Source organism: Lontra canadensis, unplaced genomic scaffold (genome assembly GCF_010015895.1).
Source record: "Lontra canadensis isolate GAN:19392208 unplaced genomic scaffold, GSC_riverotter_1.0 scaffold57, whole genome shotgun sequence".
NCBI lineage: Eukaryota > Metazoa > Chordata > Mammalia > Carnivora > Mustelidae > Lontra > Lontra canadensis.
The window spans coordinates 10,312,949-10,331,527 of record NW_022631051.1 but is presented as its reverse complement, the minus strand read 5'-3'; the positions used below and the strand labels follow the sequence as shown (position 1 = coordinate 10,331,527).

General features: G+C 50.9%; 1 protein-coding gene across 2 annotated transcripts in view; it reads left to right on the top strand.

Moving 5' to 3' along the window:
* The window catches only part of CDC45 (cell division cycle 45), a 32,501-nt gene extending 15,158 nt beyond the window's left edge, over positions 1–17,343 (top strand). The window contains exons 10-19 of one of the 2 annotated variants that reach the window (XM_032875898.1): positions 1,195–1,314; positions 2,828–2,959; positions 3,211–3,309; positions 3,907–4,068; positions 9,407–9,545; positions 9,629–9,712; positions 10,751–10,869; positions 13,332–13,408; positions 15,561–15,627; positions 17,216–17,343. In XM_032875898.1, coding sequence (XP_032731789.1) covers positions 1,195–1,314; positions 2,828–2,959; positions 3,211–3,309; positions 3,907–4,068; positions 9,407–9,545; positions 9,629–9,712; positions 10,751–10,869; positions 13,332–13,408; positions 15,561–15,625 — 997 coding nt within the window. In that variant the 3' untranslated portion in view covers positions 15,626–15,627; positions 17,216–17,343. Of the gene's footprint in view, positions 1–1,194; positions 1,315–2,827; positions 2,960–3,210; positions 3,310–3,906; positions 4,069–9,406; positions 9,546–9,628; positions 9,713–10,750; positions 10,870–13,331; positions 13,409–15,560; positions 15,628–17,215 lie in introns of those variants that run through there. The other variant, XR_004384844.1, reaches the window with a different exon arrangement.
* Positions 17,344–18,579: the final 1,236 nt, after the last annotated feature.

Sequence of the window (18,579 nt, the reverse complement as noted above, 5' to 3'; positions counted from 1 at the left end):
GTGTGTGGCCTGGTGTGGATGCTGTGTCCACCCTTGGGGAGCCCAGCAGATGGAGCCAGAGATGAGGGAGGGAGCTCAGTCTCCCTGCTCTCCATATGTCCTTGTAGGGGGGAGCTGGGAGGAGGAGGTGAGGGCCCCAGGAATCCTGCCAGGAAGGGTGGATGTGATCTCAAAGACACAGAGAAGGCTGGCAAGGACTGCCAGGAGGACTGGCATGGAGCCGAGTCCTCTTTAGCCTCTCGGTGGGCAGGCTTTTGTGCTCCCCGTCCCTCCTGATGGAGAGCTAAAGGGCTACCCCAGAATGTAGACACCAGGGAGGCATGGGGTACTGGAACCCACTCTTATCCCCATTCTGGTGGCCATCAAATGGGAGCTCCAAGGGAATCAACAGGGTCCCATACCCTCACCTTGTCCAAGGGCACCCTTGCCTATCACGTGGCACAGCTTTTGTGCATTCTGGACCCCTTATGCATTTTGCAGAGATCCCTGTGCCTCCTGTTCCTGCCTCTCCCACCCCACTCTGCCCACCAGTGTCCTGCGGTATAGCCCAGGGACCAGGAGGGTTCTGAGTCTCATAGGCCTGGACACCTTGCTGGGCTTTGCTCCCCCTTTTTTGTGTTCAGGATGGCATGGGGCACATGCACTTCCAGGCACTGTCCCTTACCTGTGGCAGCCCCTCTGGTGAGGCTCCGCTGTCAGTGTCCTGCTCAGTGACCACCAGCAGAGGGACCTGGACTGGGATCTGCCCTCCCCTGCTGTGCTCAGGAGCACTTCCTGTATGGGATCCATCACCCTCTGCTGGGATTACTGACACTATGTGTCCGTCCACTTGACTGTGGCTGGTGGATGGGGTTGTGGCCTCTCACCGTGCCCACCCTCAGGAGGCCTCAAAAAAGTAAGGGCCGGACAGCCGCCACCTAGAGGAGAGTGGAAGGGGGACAGGGGCCCAGCCAGAGCACACCTCTCCCAGTCTCCTCACAGCCACGGCCGCCAAGCCCTGGTGCTGGAGCCACATTTGGCTTCTCCGCAGTGGTGGCGGAGCTCCATCAGTGCTGGCAGGAACAGCCAGTGCGGTGGGCCAGCGCCTGAGCCTGGGAGGGGGGGGCCTCCCGAGGGAAGAAGGGAAGCCGCATGGCCTGGCCGTGTGTGAGAGGAAGGCGCCCACCCAGGCGGCTGGCGGGGCTTTCTTTCCAGGATGAAGTACGTGACCGACATCGGCGTCCTGCAGCGCCACGTGTCCCGGCACAACCACCGGAATGAGGATGAGGAGAACGCCCTTTCTGTGGACTGTACGCGGATCTCCTTCGAGTATGAGTATCCTTGCAGCTCAGGCTCGCTCAGCTACACAGCGCTGGTTGTGTCACGTCTGTGGGCCCAGCCTGTGGGTGGTGTAGTTGGGGCTGCGGAGTGGCAGGTGTGGATTGTGCTTCCAGGAGAGAGGGGCCCTGGTGTGCTCTCCAGGCCAGGCAGAGCACCAGGGACCGGGGAGTGGCCACTGTCCTGGTGCTTCTGGGTACCTTTGGCTCTGAAATGCCAGCCAGTACTGTGTTTGGCAGCATCATCTATTTCTTTAGGGCTTATTGTGGGCCTGGTGCATGTGGACAGGTGCCTTGCAGGGCCCACCTGTGCAGCATGGGTGGTTTAGCAATGAGCACAGACTCTTGCCAAGCCATTCAGCAAGAAGTAAGCCAACATATGATTACAGACCACCAATGTTTCCTGAGAAGAAGGTAGGGCATTGAAAGAATAACCAGGGGCTTACTGGGTGGCAGTGCCCAGGAAAGACCTTCGGGAGGCCACATCTCAGACTGAGACTTAGCCATACTCCACGGGATTCAGGATAACCTGGGCCAGGGCTGTGGCCGTGCAAAGACCCTGAGGTGAGCCTGAGGAAGGGGCTGGAAAGATGGGTGGGGTCTGAGGGTCAGAGGGCCTAGGGCAGTGGGAGGTTGAGGGGCTTGGGGAGTTCAGTTCTTTGTGCTTCAGAGGTCCCTGGGCTGCTGGTTGTGGAGAGACAGACTGTGGCAGCCACAGGTGCAAGGCGTGGCTGGGAGCCTAGCTGCTTCGGTGGTAGGTAATGATGGCAGGAATGATGCTGCCCTGTGCCTACTGCAATGGATGGGGACCAATAAACATGGGTCTAGACAGGTCAAGTAGGAGGTGGTCATAACATGTCTAGGAAGAGGGGCCAGATGTGAGGCAGCAGAGATCCCAGGAAGGGGAGCCCCCCAGGACCTGACATATGATGTCTGGGGATCAGGGCCCAGCCATCAGGAGGGGCAGCACAGAGGACGGAGCCCACCACATGCCCAGAGGCCAGACCTCTAGGGGCATGTGCGTTGGCATACGTCAGAGCATCAACATGACTGGCATCCTGCTGAGGCCCTTGGAGGAGGGCACAAGAGGCGTGTGGGCAGATAGGATCGTCCTCACACACAGTCTCACTCACAGCCCCCCAACAGTAAAGAGCATGTTTAAGAAGGGTGAGAATGGGGGTCCCAGCAGAGAGATAGGTGTGGGGGAGGCCCGAGCTAGGTGTAGCACAGGGAGCAGATGGGATGATAGCCTGGACTGCCCTGTGTGGCCAAAGGACTCTGTCACCACAGGACACAGACTGTCAGAACCCCCATGCCTCAGTTTCCCTATCAGTTCAAGGGTGATAATGGTGTGTGCCTACCCCCTTACACGCCCTCTATATGGGTCAGGCTAAGCCAAGAAGTTCAAAGAGCGCCAGGTTGCCCATGTAGCAACGGGCTGTATGGACAGGCTCTCCCAGGATGGGCGGGGCCATGTGCAGCCAAAGCCACAGCCTCCTTGACTGCCCCAGCCTCCGCCTGGCACTCTACCAGCACTGGTCCCTCCATGACAGCTTGTGTAACACGTGCTACACCGCAGCCAGGTTCAAGCTCTGGTCTGTGCACGGGCAGAAGCGGCTCCAGGAGTTCCTCGCCGACGTGGGGTGAGTGACCAGCTTGGCCCAGAGGGTCCCGTCCCTCAGCGCCCAAGGGAAAGTTCTCTCCCTTTCAGTGTGACCAACATCCAGGGGCTGCTTGTTTCTACCAGAAGCACCTCACCCAGATATCATCCAAATATCATCCCTTGTTTGCACGTTCTGGGACTCCTCACAGGGTGCTTTCCATCCTCTGATGTCTAATGATCTCCCGTCTGAAGCCAGGTCACTTATATGGCCAATGTTCATCATCTTTCCAGCCTCCCCTTGAAACAGGTGAAGCAGAAGTTCCAGTCTATGGACATCTCCTTGAAGGAGAATTTGCGGGAGATGATCGAAGAGTCTGCAAATAAATTTGGGTAAACACATGTTTTTCTGTATTAACTTTCCTTCAGGCTTCAGCTATAACCACGTTCCTAAGATAATGCAAAAGCACGATGGCACAATATGAGTGTGACCTGTTTAGCCTTTCCCGGAGTTTTGAGTTCTCTTTGGGTTAAAAGTACGTCCAGAGCTAGAGAAGTCCAGGTCCTTAAATCCTGGGGCCAAGGTACAGAGCTCTAGTTTGACCTGGTCTAGCCCTCACTGAACACAGGAAATGGCCCTGGGAAGGGCCCACTGGGGCCAAGTTCAGGCAAGCTCTGCCTAGAGAGTTCTGTGGCTACTCCTAGCAACCTTGGATGTAGGAAGGGGCCACGCACATCCCTGCTCTGTCCCCCAACCAGTGAAACAGCTTTGGACAAGGCACTTAGTGCCCTGAGTTACAGGACTGGGATGTCAGGTCTTCTGACCCCCTGCATTCCAGGACCAGAATGGTCTTGCCATGAGCATTAGCAGAGGCCAGGGAGGGACAGTAGTACATCTGCTGGCCTGGCCTGGCAGTGAGAGCTCACCCACAACTCAGTACCCCCACACGCACACAGGGATGACAGCCATGTTGCTTTCTCCCACTGCAGGATGAAGGACATGCGTGTGCAGACTTTCAGCATTCACTTTGGCTTCAAGCATAAGTTCCTGGCCAGTGACGTGGTCTTTGCCACCATGTCGCTGATGGAGAGCCCCGAGAAGGACAGCTCGGGGACAGATAACTTCATCCAGGCTCTGGACAGTCTCTCCAGGTAGTGGGTGTGACTGTGGGGCACTGTCCCCCCTCCACTCTCCCTACAGGCCACCTCTGGCCCTCAACCTAACACTCTTCAGGGAGGCAGGTCACAGGGACCCCAGGGTGTGGTGGTGACTATGTTCTGCAGAAACTGAATCACAGTCTACCAGAACTAGGGGTGCATGTGACACATTTCCCATCTATCTTCAGTATGTGTCATTTCCTCTTAAATCCTTTTAATCTCCTTTCTTTTGATTAAAAAAAATTTTTTTTTTTTGTTTTCACCTCCTTTTCCCTCTTCAGACATTTGTGGTATTTATTCAATCTTGTGATTTTTATGATTTTCATTCATCAGTTATTTTCCTTTTATTTCTGATTTTCTCTTATCTCATTTCCTGAGATGTCTTATTTTATTTTATTTTTTTTTTAACATCTCTTAGCTTGCTTTGAAATAGAACAATACAATGTTGACCTTTTGGGAGCATATCTTTCTAGAGCACTTTCATTGTTGATAGGGATGCTGTTCTGCTCCTTTTTTCTGATAGTAACTTTGAGAGGATTTGACCTTGGTCCTTGTCTCTTGCTCTTTTTTGTGTGTCAATTTCACTTCTTTGACTTTTTCAGAAGAGGCATAATTCAGACAGCTTTTCTAACATGAGAGAATTGCCACTTCTGTTGCTTTTGTGCAGTGTTAAAAAATGTAAGGGTCTGCTTTCTGAGGTTTCCTGGCCCTGTTCTCTAGCATACTTTTTTAAAAGCAGCTTTACTGAGCTATAATTCATGCACTGTATAATTTGCCTGTTTAAAGTGTTCAGTTCAATGGCTTTTAGTATGTTTACACAGTTGTGAAATACCACCACTACCTAACTTTAGAACATTTTCATTGTCTCAGAAAAAAACCCTGTTCCCCTTAGCCGTCGCCTCCTAAATCCTCCATCTCTCCCAGCCCCAGGCAACCACATATCAACTTTCTGTCTTAACAGATTTCCTATTTTGGATATTTCATATAAATGGATATAAATGGACAATACACGGTCCTTTATAATCATAAATTTGAGGCTCCTTTCCCTCACACTAATGTTCTCAAGGTTCATCCATGTTATAATATGAAGGAATTTCTTTCCTTTTTACTGCAAATAAGACTCTTATCTGGACATACTATATTTCATTCATCACTTGATCAGTTAACAGACATCTGGTAGTTTCTACCTTTTGACTGTTACAAATACTGCTGCCAGAAATACACATAGATACATTGTGTGGACATTTATTTTCACTGCTCTTGGGTATACACTTAATTGCTGGGTTATATGACAAGTCTGTTTAAGCTTTTGAATAATAGCCAGACTGTTTTCCAAAGTGACTGCATCATTTTACATTCCCTTCAACAGTGTATGAGAGTTTGAATTTCTCCACATCCTTGACAACACTTGTTACTGTCAGTTTTTCTCATTGATAGCCATCCTGGTGTGAAGTGGTATGAAGTGCTGTAAAGTGGGATCTTGTAGTTTTCATCTGTGTTTCCCTCATGGCTAATGATGTTAAGTAGCTTTTTAGGTACTTACTGCCATTTGTAGGGCTCATTTGGAGAATTGTCTTTTAAAGCCCTTTGTCCATTTTTAAATTGAGTTGTCTTTTTATTACTGAGTTATAAGAATTGCTTCACATATTCTAAACACAAATCCCTTATCGAACCTATGATTTGCAAATAGTTTCTCCCATCCTGTGGGTTATCTTTTCAACTTTCTTGACGCTGTTCTTTGAAGCCCACGCTTTTAATCTTATTCATGTTCAAGTTATGTTTATTCTTTTGTTTCTTATGATTTTGATGTCATATCTAAGAAACCATTTAAGAGTTTTATAATTTGGGCCTTTACATTAGATATGATTCAGTTGAGGTATATTTTTGTGTCAGGTGCAAGGAACGGATTCAACTTAATTCTTTTGCATGTGGACATCCAAATTGTTCTAACACCATTTGTTGAAAAGACTTCTTTCCCCCATGGAATCATTTTGGCCCCATGTTGACAATTGTAAGTGTGGGAATTTATTTCCAGACTCTCAATTCTGTTCCATCAATCAGTATATCTACCCTTGTGGTAATACCACACTGTTTTGATTACTATCACTTTATAGTAAGTTTTGATTAATCCATGTTCCTTGAATTTCCATAAGCATTTTAGGATCAGCTTGTTAATTTCTGCAAAGAAGTCAGATTGCATTGAACCTTTAGATAAATTTGGGGAGTATTGCTGTCTTAACAATATTAAGTCTTCTAGTCCATGAACATGGAATATTTTCCCATTAACTCAGATCCTTTTTAATTTCTCTCAACAATGTTTTGTAGTTTTCAGAGAATGAATTCTTCTTGTGCTTCTGTGTTAAATTTATTCTTAAATATTTTATTCTTTTTGATGCTATTGTAAACGGACTTGCTGTCTTAATTTTTGCCTGGTCATTGTTATTGCATAGAAATACAGTTGATCTTTGCAGATTGATCTCATACCCTGCAACATTTTGAATTTGTGTAATAGCTCTAATGGTGTTTTAGTGTATTCCTTAGGATTTCATATATACAAGATTTTGTTATCTCCACATAGAAATGGTTTTACTTCCTCCTTTCCAGTCTAGCTGCTCGAACTTCCATTACTATCCCTGTGCATTTTTATCTGTACCTTTTTTTTCTCTTTTTATATTGTCTCTATCTTACTCAATTTTGATTCCATTCTCAGCATTTTCTCCTCATGTGGAAAGCAGCTCTGACTCCGGAGCTAGACCACTCTAGCTCCCCTAGTCTTTACCATAGCCCCTTGCACTTCACCACAGCTCCTTGCACTCACCTGTTCTTGGACAGGGCAAAACTCTCGCTTTGGCCTGCTGTTCCCCAGTTGCCTGGAATTTTCATCATTCTTAGGTCTTGCTACTTCCCTGCTCCCTCCCACACTGACTCCAGCAATATAACAGTCTTGTGGCCAGTTAATGGTCTATTCCCCCTGCTTATATTTATTTTGAGGTCTGTAGTGTTCCTTTATTCTCTTGTTTTGTTGTGAGAGTCCCAGATTTTTGGTTTACAAAGTGGTTGCTCTACCTATGTTTATCTAGAAATTTGAGGAAATGCCATAAGCATAGTATAAACTGTTAACTGTCCTCATCCCAGAGTTGATGGAGCATTTTTAGACATTGTCTACTGACTTCTTGCTATGAGGGGACATTTATTCCTCTTTTGCACTCCTTTCCCCTCCTGTGGGCACAGTTATGCCACTATTTGTAGCTCCTTTGTAACTATAACACGCCTACATCTTGTTCTATCACCATTGTCTCTTGTCTCCCTACTTTGTAAGAAGAGGATATTAGCATTCTTACTTTTCTCTTTCCCCATAACTTTCGCTTTGTAAAATTTTACATTTTCAGGGTTAATAACACTTAATCTTGGGTTACAGAATAGAATGCAAGTCATCTCACCCTTGGCTATAGGTAGATTCTAGATGATGAAAATCAATAGTATTACTTCATTGTGCTAATAAAATATAACAGAGTCCTTCATGCAGTGATTATATTACTTTCTGGTACTGCTCTTTGTTTTTCCTGGAGATCTTAATTGCTTTCTTTTCTATATCCCGTTTTCCCCAGCTCTCCTTCCAGGAGATATTCCCTGAATCCTTTTTGTCCAGAAAACCCCAGGAAGGCTCTGTCTTCTGACACCAGCCTGGACCTGCAGCTCTCTAGGCCTGCTGTTTGCTGCCACCACTGTTGGCCCTTGACTGTGCCGTGGGTTAGAGCCAGTGTTTCTTAGGATCCTTATCTTTGGTTTTTTCACTCTTTCATTTTAGAGCACAATTCTCAAGTAACTTTTAAAGACAGCACATGTGCAGTAAGCGTTCTAGTTCTTGCATATCTGACAATATCTTCATTCTTCCCTCCTCTGGTTCCTGGTGTAGCTTATTTACAATTCAATGCTGAAGGTAATTTCCAGGTGAGTGTGGATTCCATTGCTCCCTTCCTTCTAGCAGGAAGTATTGCTAATTGAAATCTGAACCTTCTTTGTTCTTGTTTCTTTGTAAATGCATTCCCATCCCACCAAAAGAAGCTTGAGGGATTTTTTTTCTTTTCTTTTCAGTGTTCTGTGATTTCATCATGACGTGCCTAAGGTGGATCTTGCTTCATGGATTGTACTGGGTTCTCAGGCGAGCCCTTTCTATCCAAAGTCCTGGATCTTTCAGCTTAGGAATGCTTTTGTACTGTTTCTTTACTACTCCTCCCACACATACATACATCACATACATTTTTAATTCTTTCTTTCCTGGCTTCCTGGAACAATGCTCTGCCTCTCACTTGTGCCTTATGTTTTCCATGTCTGTCTTGTTATCAATGTGAAAGAAGCTTCTTGACTTGTATTCTCTAGTCTTTGAGTGAATTTTTAATTTTTTTGCTGTCACTTTACTTTCCACAAATACTTCCAGTTTCTGATTGTTCCTTTTTCATGGCATCCTGTTAGTGATTTTTGAATTTATTTGTTGCCCAGCCTCTTTGAAGATAGTAATTAGAGTTCATTTTAAGTTTTCTTTTGATCTCCAAATCATGTGTTTCATCTAGGGTCATTTATTTAGGGCACAGACATTTCTGAAATATCTGGTGGTCCTCACTTTCAAGAGGGTGGGTGTAGAAGCCTGGTGAGGCTTTGGCATAGCCTGCTGGCTATAAGACATTGCTTCATCTTGGTGGGTAGGGTGTCATTATGACACTTTGGGGCTCTTAACTTCTGGATACACTTCTCCACAGAGAGTTCATTTTAATGTATTTAGAGAAGAACCCTCCTTTCTGGGGGAGAAAGATAAAAATCCACCCATCAGGTGGGGGGACACTGGTCCTCCATTTGGCCCTTACCCTAGCCCCGCCTCTGTCGAAGTCCCCCGGGCTTTCCAGAACCTCCTGCGCAGTGTCTTCCCTCTGTTGGCTTTCAGTTTCCCGTCTTCTGATGCCAAGAACCCCTTCCCACCTTTTATATTGGTCACTGTGGGTTTATACATGTTTTAATCCTTCTTTCCTTACTTCCTTCCTTTTTCTTTCTTTCTAGAGAGAGAGAACATGAGCAGGGCTGGGGGGGTGGTTGGGCAGAGGGAGAAGCAGAGAAAATCTTCATCAGGCTTCATGCCCAGCATGGAGCCCAGTGTGGGGCTCAGTCTCACAACCAAAACAAAGAGTCAGATACTGAGCCATCCAGGCACCGCTAATCCTTCCTTTCATATGCTAGGGAAGGCAGGAGGAAAAGAGTGAAACTCATGCCCACCCACCCTCTTAGGAACCAAGTGTTCTGTTTATGACTGTGCCAAAGTTGTGTGTCTGCCCCGTTACAGGAGTAACCTGGACAAGCTCTACCATGGCCTGGAACTCGCCAAGAAGCAGCTGCAAGCCACGCAGCAGACCATTGCCAGCTGCCTTTGCACCAACCTTGTCATCTCCCAGGGGCCCTTCCTCTACTGCTCCCTCATGGAGGTCAGGCTTCCCATGGACAGATGGGTCCCAGCACATGCCTACCAACAGCCCACTCTGACTATCTCTGTGTCCTCCCCATGCAGGGCACTCCGGACATTGCGCTGTTTTCCAAACCAGCATCCCTGACCCTGCTCAGCAGATACCTGCTCAAGTCCTTCGTGTTTTCGGTGAGGAGCTGGGTGGGTGGATGCCAGAAGGTAGAGACTCAGAGCTCTTGACCTCCCTGTCCCTGGGACAAGTACAAAGGGACCTCGCGGAGGGTGTAGGGCTAGGGCTATCTTCAGCTCTGCCTAACACCCTTCTTTTCTTGGCCAGGGACACCCCTCTCCCCCGGCCCAGCTAACATCAGAGCCTCACTCTGCTTCCTGGGTGAGGGTTTACGCTGGGGGCTACTTTAAACAAAATGTTTAATAGGAGGTTGACATCTCCTATGGCCAAACTGACCTATAAAACAATTAGCTGATGATTATGTGAAGACAATCAAATGATGACAAAAGATGGACTAGGGACAAAACATGAGCTCGAGAGTCCTCTAGGCTCTGTTCAAATCTCAGCCTCCTCCTTTACCAGTTGGGTGACACAAGGTCAATTATTTGATCTCTGAGCCTCAGTTTCCTCATCTGGAAAATGGGCAAATTTTCCCACAGGACCCATCACTTCTCAAACTTTTTTTTTTTAAGGTCTTATTTATTTCTTTATTTGAGAGAGAGAGCATGAGCAGCAGGGAGGAGCAGAGGTAGAAGCAGACTGCATGCTGAGTAGGGAGCCAGACACAGGGCTGATCCCAGGACTCTGGGATCATGACCTGAGCTGAAGGCAGATGCTTAACCCCACCCCGGCACCCCTCAGACATTTCTTGAGCAACCCCCACCAGCCAGGCTCTGATGTCATAGGATGACCAATTATCCTGGTTCATGCCCTGGGATGCCCTTTCAGTCCTGCACAGACCAGGATAGCTGGTCACCTTTGTTGTAGCATGTGGGTGCAGTGGATACAGCAGTGAAGGAAACACTTGAGTCTCCGTGTCAAGGGAGTATACATACCGGCAGAGGGAGGTGGCTGCATGGGGACTTGAGACTCTCTGGTGAGAGAAAGCCCCTGGAGGCTTTTGGGGAGTGGGTGGCTGGCCCTGTTAGGGCTCCTAGGCACTGAGTGGAGCAATCGCTCCATGAGGCCGTGATTAAGGGTGCACTTTGCCTCCGCAGACAAAGAACCGGCGTTGCAAGCTGCTGCCCTTGGTGATGGCTGCGCCCCTAAGTGTGGAGCAGGGCACTGTGACTGTGGTGGGCATCCCCCCAGAGACCGACAGCTCTGACAGAAAGAAGTGAGCCAGGTTTTGCATCTCCTGGGCATTGGGTGTCACTGGCCTGTGGGCTCTGCGGAGTTAGGGGATCTGTGCCCTCAATGCCAAAGTGAGGACAGCCTCTTCCATCACGTGGCAGGACCTGGGGGTTTAGCTATGTGGGCTGCAGAGTTAGCCATTGAACTTCTACCTTACCCCTTGACTGGACTTTGGAATGCTTCTAGTTTGTTCAAGGCCTCCCTCCCAGGCAGCGGTGTCTGGCTCCCCGAGGAGGACCAACGTCAGACCACCCCCAGGAGAGGCTACACACCTACAGTGAGGTGTGATTAGGTGTCCCAGCTCTGTGTGGCCTTGGGTGGGAACCTCAGCCCTCACTGGTCCTCAACCCTTTTCTCTGAGGAGCAGCTTATACTGAAAATCTGAGAGGTTTTAGGTCACCCACCCCAGAAATTAGGCTACACGGGCAAAGTTCCTCAAGAACAGCTCTGTGTGACGCCTTCAAAACCCTCATGAATGATCATTCACCAAGAGTATTGTTTGGGCCTCACACTAACCCTTGAGGAGAGCTGGGCAGTGTCTCCCATCCCCAGCCCCACCCAGGTTAGTCAGATTCACTACTCAGTGAATCCCAAATCCAGGCATTTGCCGAACACATTTTTTTAAAATTTTTAATTTTTTAAAGATTCTATTTATTTATTTGAGACACAGAGTGAGTGAGAGAGAGAGAGAGAATACAAGCTGGAGGAGGCACATAGGGAGTGGGAGAAGCAGGCTCCCTGCTGAGCAGGGAGCCTGATGTGGGACTCGATTCCAGGACCCTGGGGTTATGACCTGAGCCAAAGGCAGACACTCAACCGACGGAGCCACCCAGGTGTCCCTGCCAAACACATTTAAAAGTTCAGTTATAAGAGCTAGAATACGAGAAACTGTTTAGTGGTGTGGGGGGGTGTGCACCCCCAGACGACCTGCCTGCCAGAGCTTTCTACCCCTCTGGAAGCTGAGCTCACTTATGCCCCCCGATGGTTTGGGTGGCAGGTAGAGGGTCCAGCTCCAGCCCCAGCAGAAGCTGACACAACTGCTTAGTCACTCAGACTGTGGGGTTGTGGCTGCTTGTCCTCCCTCAGCCTTTTCTTTATTTAGCATCTAGGAAACATTTTGGATTTCCGTCAGTGGTGTAGTTCTGTTTTGTTTTCTCGCCAAGCATCAGCCCTCTGTGCACATTTTTACAAAAGTGATTTCTAACCATAGGAAGCCTCTTAAGTGGATGACAGTTTACCTGTCATCGCCTATTGGATGTTCAGGCTGTTTCCGACTTTTTGTTATAGACAACGTACCTGTGGGTTTGTGAATGCGTAGGCTCATCTTCTTGCTCTTTTGAGAAGCTTTTCTCACTGTCTTCTCAATGTTTCCCCTACGTCTGCTGGCCTAGGTTCTTTGCATCCTTCTGTAGCAAGGTCAGGTTTTCTCCTGCCCCCTCCCATCCACACCGGGTTTTGGCCTACAGGCTGGACCCTGGGGGTTCCCTGGTTTTCCCTGCGGCTCCCATCATGCTCTGTGGCCTTGTGACTTATCCCAAGTGCTAATGTCACCATCCTTGGGGGTCTTTGTGTCCCTGGCAGAGTCAGTACCCCAGGCCTGGTGCTCCCCAGTACATCCCGAGAGGTGACCTTGGTAAGATACTGACAGCTGACAGGAAGACACCCCCATCCAGCTCCCTGGTGCAGTGGCTTCAGGAGCCAAGGACCACTCAGTGTCCTGTGCCTCTCAGTTTTCCCAGTTAGCTCTTACTGGCCTCTGCTATGGAAGACACTGGTCTTGGATCCGGATCAGCCCTAGCCCTGCTCTTGTGAGCTTTGACCTCCTTCTGTGTCTGCAAAGGCCATTTAGTAGCAAATTGGGAGAGACAATGGGCTTTTTTAAGATAAGTGCTTGCATGTTGCTGGGCTGCTTTCCAAAGCCATGCCGCGGGTCTTGGATTCATAGTCACACCGGGCGGAGCTGGCCAGGGGCTCTTGGGCTGGGTTCTCAAGGCAGCCAGCAAGCCCTTCCCCCACGGGCCGCCACGGCCACCTGCATCCTCTATCTCGCCAGCGATTTGTTGCTCTACGTGGCTGTGCCAATCGGTGGTTAGCTCTGCCTGCTGTGCCCAGTCCCCTGTGAGAGTTACTGTGGGGACTGTGGGGGCTGGGAGCACACGCCCCTCCTCTGCCCATCCTCCCTGACCATAGCCAGTTCAAGAGTCCTTTCCCCATGATGATCTCCCTCCATGGCCAGCCCTTACTGCATGCACAGCCCCCTGAGCCCCCCGGGATGGGTGTGTGCTCCTGGCCATCTCCCTGCCCCACACCTTCATACTCAGCAGCCCAACAGGCAGAACTGGCAGCCAGGGAGGAGTCTGGGTCAACTCCTGTTGTCTGTCCCAGCAATTTAGGAAGGTTCCTCACAGTGGGAGGGCCCCCAACATCCCTCTTATGTGTCTACAGCTTTTTTGGGCGGGCATTTGAGAAGGCAGCGGAGAGCACCAACTCCCGGACGCTACACAACCATTTCGACCTCTCAGGTAAGAGTCTGGGGAACTGGGGCCCTTACAAGGTCAGTGCTGGCCTTGAATCAGGGAAGCTGGCATTGACAGAAATGCCATGTCAGCACCACTCTTGCTTTCCTGGAGGCAGCCCTGGGCCTGGCTGCTTCAGGCGACTCAGGAAGCTCTGGGATGCGTAGGGCCTCCTCTCTGGGCCCTGATGGGCAGCCAGAGGGAACAGGTGTTGTCCATAGAGCTGTGGGCCTGGTTTTGACCTTATAGTCTAGCCCTTGAGAACACTTCCCCGAGAAGTCTGGAGGACTGTCACTAGAGCCCTCTGGGCCAGCCCCATGTGTCAGGGTCACCTTTCCCTCCAAGTCTGTGCTGGTCACCACTGCAGGCCAGCAGCTCCTGTCTGTGTGGTCGTGAAGGGTCCCGCGTCAGGCTGCCATGTGGTCCTGTGTGACCATCTGGGCACTGGCCCTGACCTAATGTTGCATGAGTCCAGGGAATGGAAGAGCCCAGTCCAGGTGGTGGCTGTGCAGGCTGGCCAGTGCTCTCCACGACACCCCACAGCTTCTCCATAGCCCATTGTGGAACATGGGTTATATGGGGCCACATATGCTTTTTCTTCTAGCTGATAGATCTTTTTTTTTAAGATTTTATTTATTTGACAGAGAGAGACACAGCAGGAGAGGGAACACAAGCAGAGGGAGTGGGACAGGGAGAGGCAGGCTTCCTGCCCAGCAGGGAGCCCAATGCAGGGCTCGATCCTAGGACCCTGGGATCATGACATGAGCCCAAGGCAGACACTTAACAACTTAGCCACTGGGGTGCCCCAGCTGATAAGTTTTTAAGACCCATCACCACTTTGTATCGGTGTGTTTGGGCTGCCCTAACGACATACCATAGATTAGGGGGGTTTAAACAATAGAAATCTATTTCTCACTGTCTGGAGGCTTGAAGTCCGAGATCAAGGTGTACACAGTGGCTGATTCTTCTGAGGCCTGAGGCCTCTCCTTAGCTTATAGATGGCCGTCTTCTGGCTGTGTTCTCCCATGGTTGTCCCTCTGTGTCTGTGTCCCAATCTCTTCTTATAAGAACCCCAGTCAGATTGGATTAGGGCGCATCCCTGTGATTTTGTTTAAAGATCTTCAAAAGCCTCATCTCCAAATCCAGCATGTACTGCCTGAGGTGCTGGGGGTTAGGCCTTCTACACATGAATTTCAGGAGAATATACCTTGGCCCATAATTCCCACCTATCAGAAAGGACAGTTTCTTACGTCACATCGGCCGATCTGTTACAGTGAGCCCTTGGCGTCAGAAACCCCATGTTCACCCCAGCTGCCTCTCAGGCTGCAGCTCTGTGTTGGGTGGGTTCACCCCTGCAGCAACACCTCCATTCCTACTTCATGCCCGAGATGTGGGAGAAGCTGGTGCTGGCTGGCCTGCAGGATGTCCCAGCTTCTCACAGGGAGAATTTGTGGGCTGGCAGTTGCTTGGCTTCCCGTGGGGGAGGAGAGCTGGGGGAGAGGGGACTGCATAGCAGAGGGCAGGCAAGCACCCTCCTGGGTGGGCTGGGCCTGGGTTTGCTGGAGCCATGGCCTGTGACACAAGTGGCTCATAGGACCAGGCTGGCCTGGTTTTGCGCTGTTTGATGAGGGCCCCTGGAAATGGGGGCAGTTCGTGTCATGTTTCCCTTCTACAGAAGACGATCCTGAAGCAGAGAGACTGACCAGAGCAAAGCTGCAGGTTAGCCTCCTGCCGGACCTCAGGGCCTCCTACAACCCACAATGGGGCAGGGAACTGTGTCCAGCAGGGCAGGAAGGCCTGTCTCTGCCCGGACCTGTTCTAAACCATCACATCCCTGTGTCTCCCTTGGCTGTCACTGCTGGTCCCCTAGCAGCCTGGAGGGCCCTCCCCACAGACTGTAACCCCAGCCAGCCTCACCAACAGGGCAACCAGCCATTTCTGAGGACTAAATACAGAGGACAGAGAAATACAACCATTGAGCTCAGAATATTCCAGGCCGCTAAGGGGCTGAGTACATTTTGGAATGCACCAGAGGGTGGTTCCCATCTTGGATAACCAGAAAGAGGGAGTTAATATAACCTGCCTTGTTTTTCCTACGGCGCCTCACTCTCAGCCCTACTCCTCCCCCTCACGAGCTGTTTTTCTTTCATTACTTCAGTAATTGAACTGAAAGCCGAGGATCGGAGCAAGTTTCTGGATGCGCTTGTTTCCCTCCTGTCCTGAGGGTGAGATGTGGGGGAGGGGTGGGATGCTGGAGGGTTCTGGTGGAGGGGAATCCTGCTGCACAGCCAGCCCTGTTGAAGTGTAAAGAGAGCCCCCCATTCCCTCCTTTTTCCCTCCTCAAGCCAAGGCTTCTTCCTGTGTTTCAGAGCCAAGCAGGGTTCCTGAGTAGATATGGGGGCAATGCCTTTTTCCCAAGGGTGTCTGTCCCTGGGCTGGTGGCAGTGTCACAGTGGGATATTACTGAGGGAGCTAATTTCATTAAGCTCCTGGGACCCCTTCAGCAAGAGCTGGCATTTACCCTCTCCTGACCGCACCATGGGCTGGGCATCAGTGAGGGACATGCAGGCCTCCTGGCACTGCTGGGGGAGAAGGCGACCCTTAGGGGTGGGGAGCCTCCTGGAGCTTGGTGCCCTTTGCAGCCTTAGATCAGGCCCTGGGCTAGGGCCCACAGAGGCTTCTACCCAGGCTCTTGCGTGCTTGACTTAGGCGAAAACAAAGCTATTGGCAGCCACACGGCTGATAACTAGGAAATGTTGTCTCTGTGGGCCTTGCATGAGCGTGAGACTGTCACTAGGCAGTCCATGACGATGCTGCCAATCCAGGGCTCTTCCCAGTGCCACACATGCCAGCTCTTTCTTGAAGGACCTCTTAGCAAACTGGCCAGGCAGGGGCTCCGTCCCTAGGGCCCACTTCTCAGCCCAGGGCCCCCTACACTGCAGATGCCCACGCCCAGCCCTGCCTCTCCCTGAGCCCCGGGCTGGACTCACCGCTGAGGCAGACGGGCCTGTCAAGGCCCTGATGTAGAGGGTCCCCTCCTGCTCCCCCACCATCCCCTGTGAACTGGAAACTGTGGGGGGCAGATACCCTTCCCCTGCTGGGGCCTTAGTGGGCTCTGCTAAGGACGGTAGAGGGGACCTCAGGGACCCACAGTCCCTCTTTCAGGGTCTGCAAGGGTGTATAGGGCTTGGGGTGGGGCTTCGGGCTAAGACCCATTGGGTCTTTAGCAAGGTGTGCTGGGTACCTAACTGGGCTCTGGCTGTTTCCTCAACTGAAAGGGGGCCAACACCCCATGGACAATGAGAGCCAAGCCTTAGGATGGGGGCAGGGTGTAAGTTTATGACCCACATCAAAGGTTACTGGCAGGGGCTCTCAAGGAGGCGGCTGGTGTCTGTGGCCTCGCCCTTCCCTGTAGGCTGCTTAGTGATGACACCAGCACTGCTGTGTGTCCTGTCACCAAGACTGGGTGCAGGGTGGGCCAGCCAGGCAGGGGGAGAAGACTTGTGAGGGCCCCCTGGGCTGAGGCAGGGTCTGCAAGGGTGATAGGGTGGTGAAGGGCCATAAGGCCCTGAGGGTTCTCAAGCATGTGAGAGCCTGGACCCAGCTGGAGGGGTGAAGTGAGGCCGGTGGGCACCTCTGTGGCTCTAGGGTGGCTCTCCTCCCAGGGTCACCACCTCTCTCCCCTGTGAGTGGTGGAGGCTACTCAGAAGCAAGCCCATCAGGACAGAGGGAAGGCCTGGGCCATTTGGTTAATTCATAGGGCCATCAGAATTGTTGAAAATACACTTATTTTTTCTTTTTTTTCTTCTCTAGAGTTTGATCTCTGCAGACACGACCTCCTCCTTATTTATATTAACTGGATTTTATTTAGACTCTAAGTTATGGACATAGTTTTAGATGCAGGGACATCTGGTTTTTAATGGAATAAAATGTTCATTTTAGTTTTGGTGCCTCAGTCTGGGCTGTGGTCATAGAGCCAGCACTTGTTTTTGTCCTGAGCTTTCTCCGGGTACAGAGGAGCCTTTTCCTGTGCCTGGGAGACCTCGAGGCCCAGCAGTAAATCAGCATGGGGAATGGCCTCCAGGATCCCTGGAGAGCAGCAAATGGAGGCCGGGCAGCTCAGCACCGGAGCTCCACACGTTCCTGGACCAACCACTGCCCAGCCATGCCAGCCGGGGCCCGGCTCTGCCCTCTCACCACCTCTTCCTCTCCTCCTGGCCCTGGCAGCGGCTCAGGCCCACCCTCCTGACTGTGCCTGCCTCCCAGGCCCTACTTCACGGCCATCATCTCACCCTTCCACATCTCCTGTCCCAGTACCCCACCCCCGCCATCCCCACAGGTACATGGTCCCCCCAAGGCTAATGGGACAGTTGGGCAGATAACAAGTACAAGGTCCCCACCCTTCCTGGCTGAGGGGCCCCGGACAGAGATAGCTTCACCACATCCTGATCATAGAAAGTTCAAACTGGACAGAACCACGGCAACTTCCAGAGTCTTCAGAATAGCAAGAGTTCTCAGGAGAGCTGTGCCATCAACTGGATCTACTCTCTGACACGTCCCCAGAGCCCCTGTGAGAGTTGAGGGGGTCTGGAGGCAAAGACGATGCCATTCCTGCCCTTTGGGGAGGAGGGAGCTGTTCACATAAGTGGCAGAGGCTATCTGGCTACTCTGCCTGGGAGAAGGGTGCTGGTGAAGCAGGCAGGCTGGAGCAACATGGCCACCTGGGTGTGGCACCTGGGGCCTTAGGCAGGAGGAGGCAGAGTGGTTTGGGTAGGCTTTAAGCTGGTAAAAAGCCCAGAAATAGTGGCCTGGAACTGAGGCGACAGATTGGTGGAGACAGGTCACAGGGTGGCTCTTGGGAAGGGGTAGTGGGCACAGAGGGATTGGCTGTGCTGGAGGCCAGCTCCTCTTGCCTGACCTCTGGCAAATGGAATGTGCTCCTGGCCTTCCTGACATGAGTCAGGCAGCATCAGCTGGACTCCCCCAGCCCTTAAGCTGCCCACCTTGAGCATTTGCATCATTGGGACTGTACAGCTTCCCTTCGGAATCCTGCTGATTCCTGGGGCCTGAAGGAATTGGAAACCTCTGGGCTTGTGTGGGATGCAGCCTTCGGTCTGTACTCCTGTCCAAATACTAGCCTGGCTGGCCCCAGGACCTTTGTTCCAGCAGCCCCACCA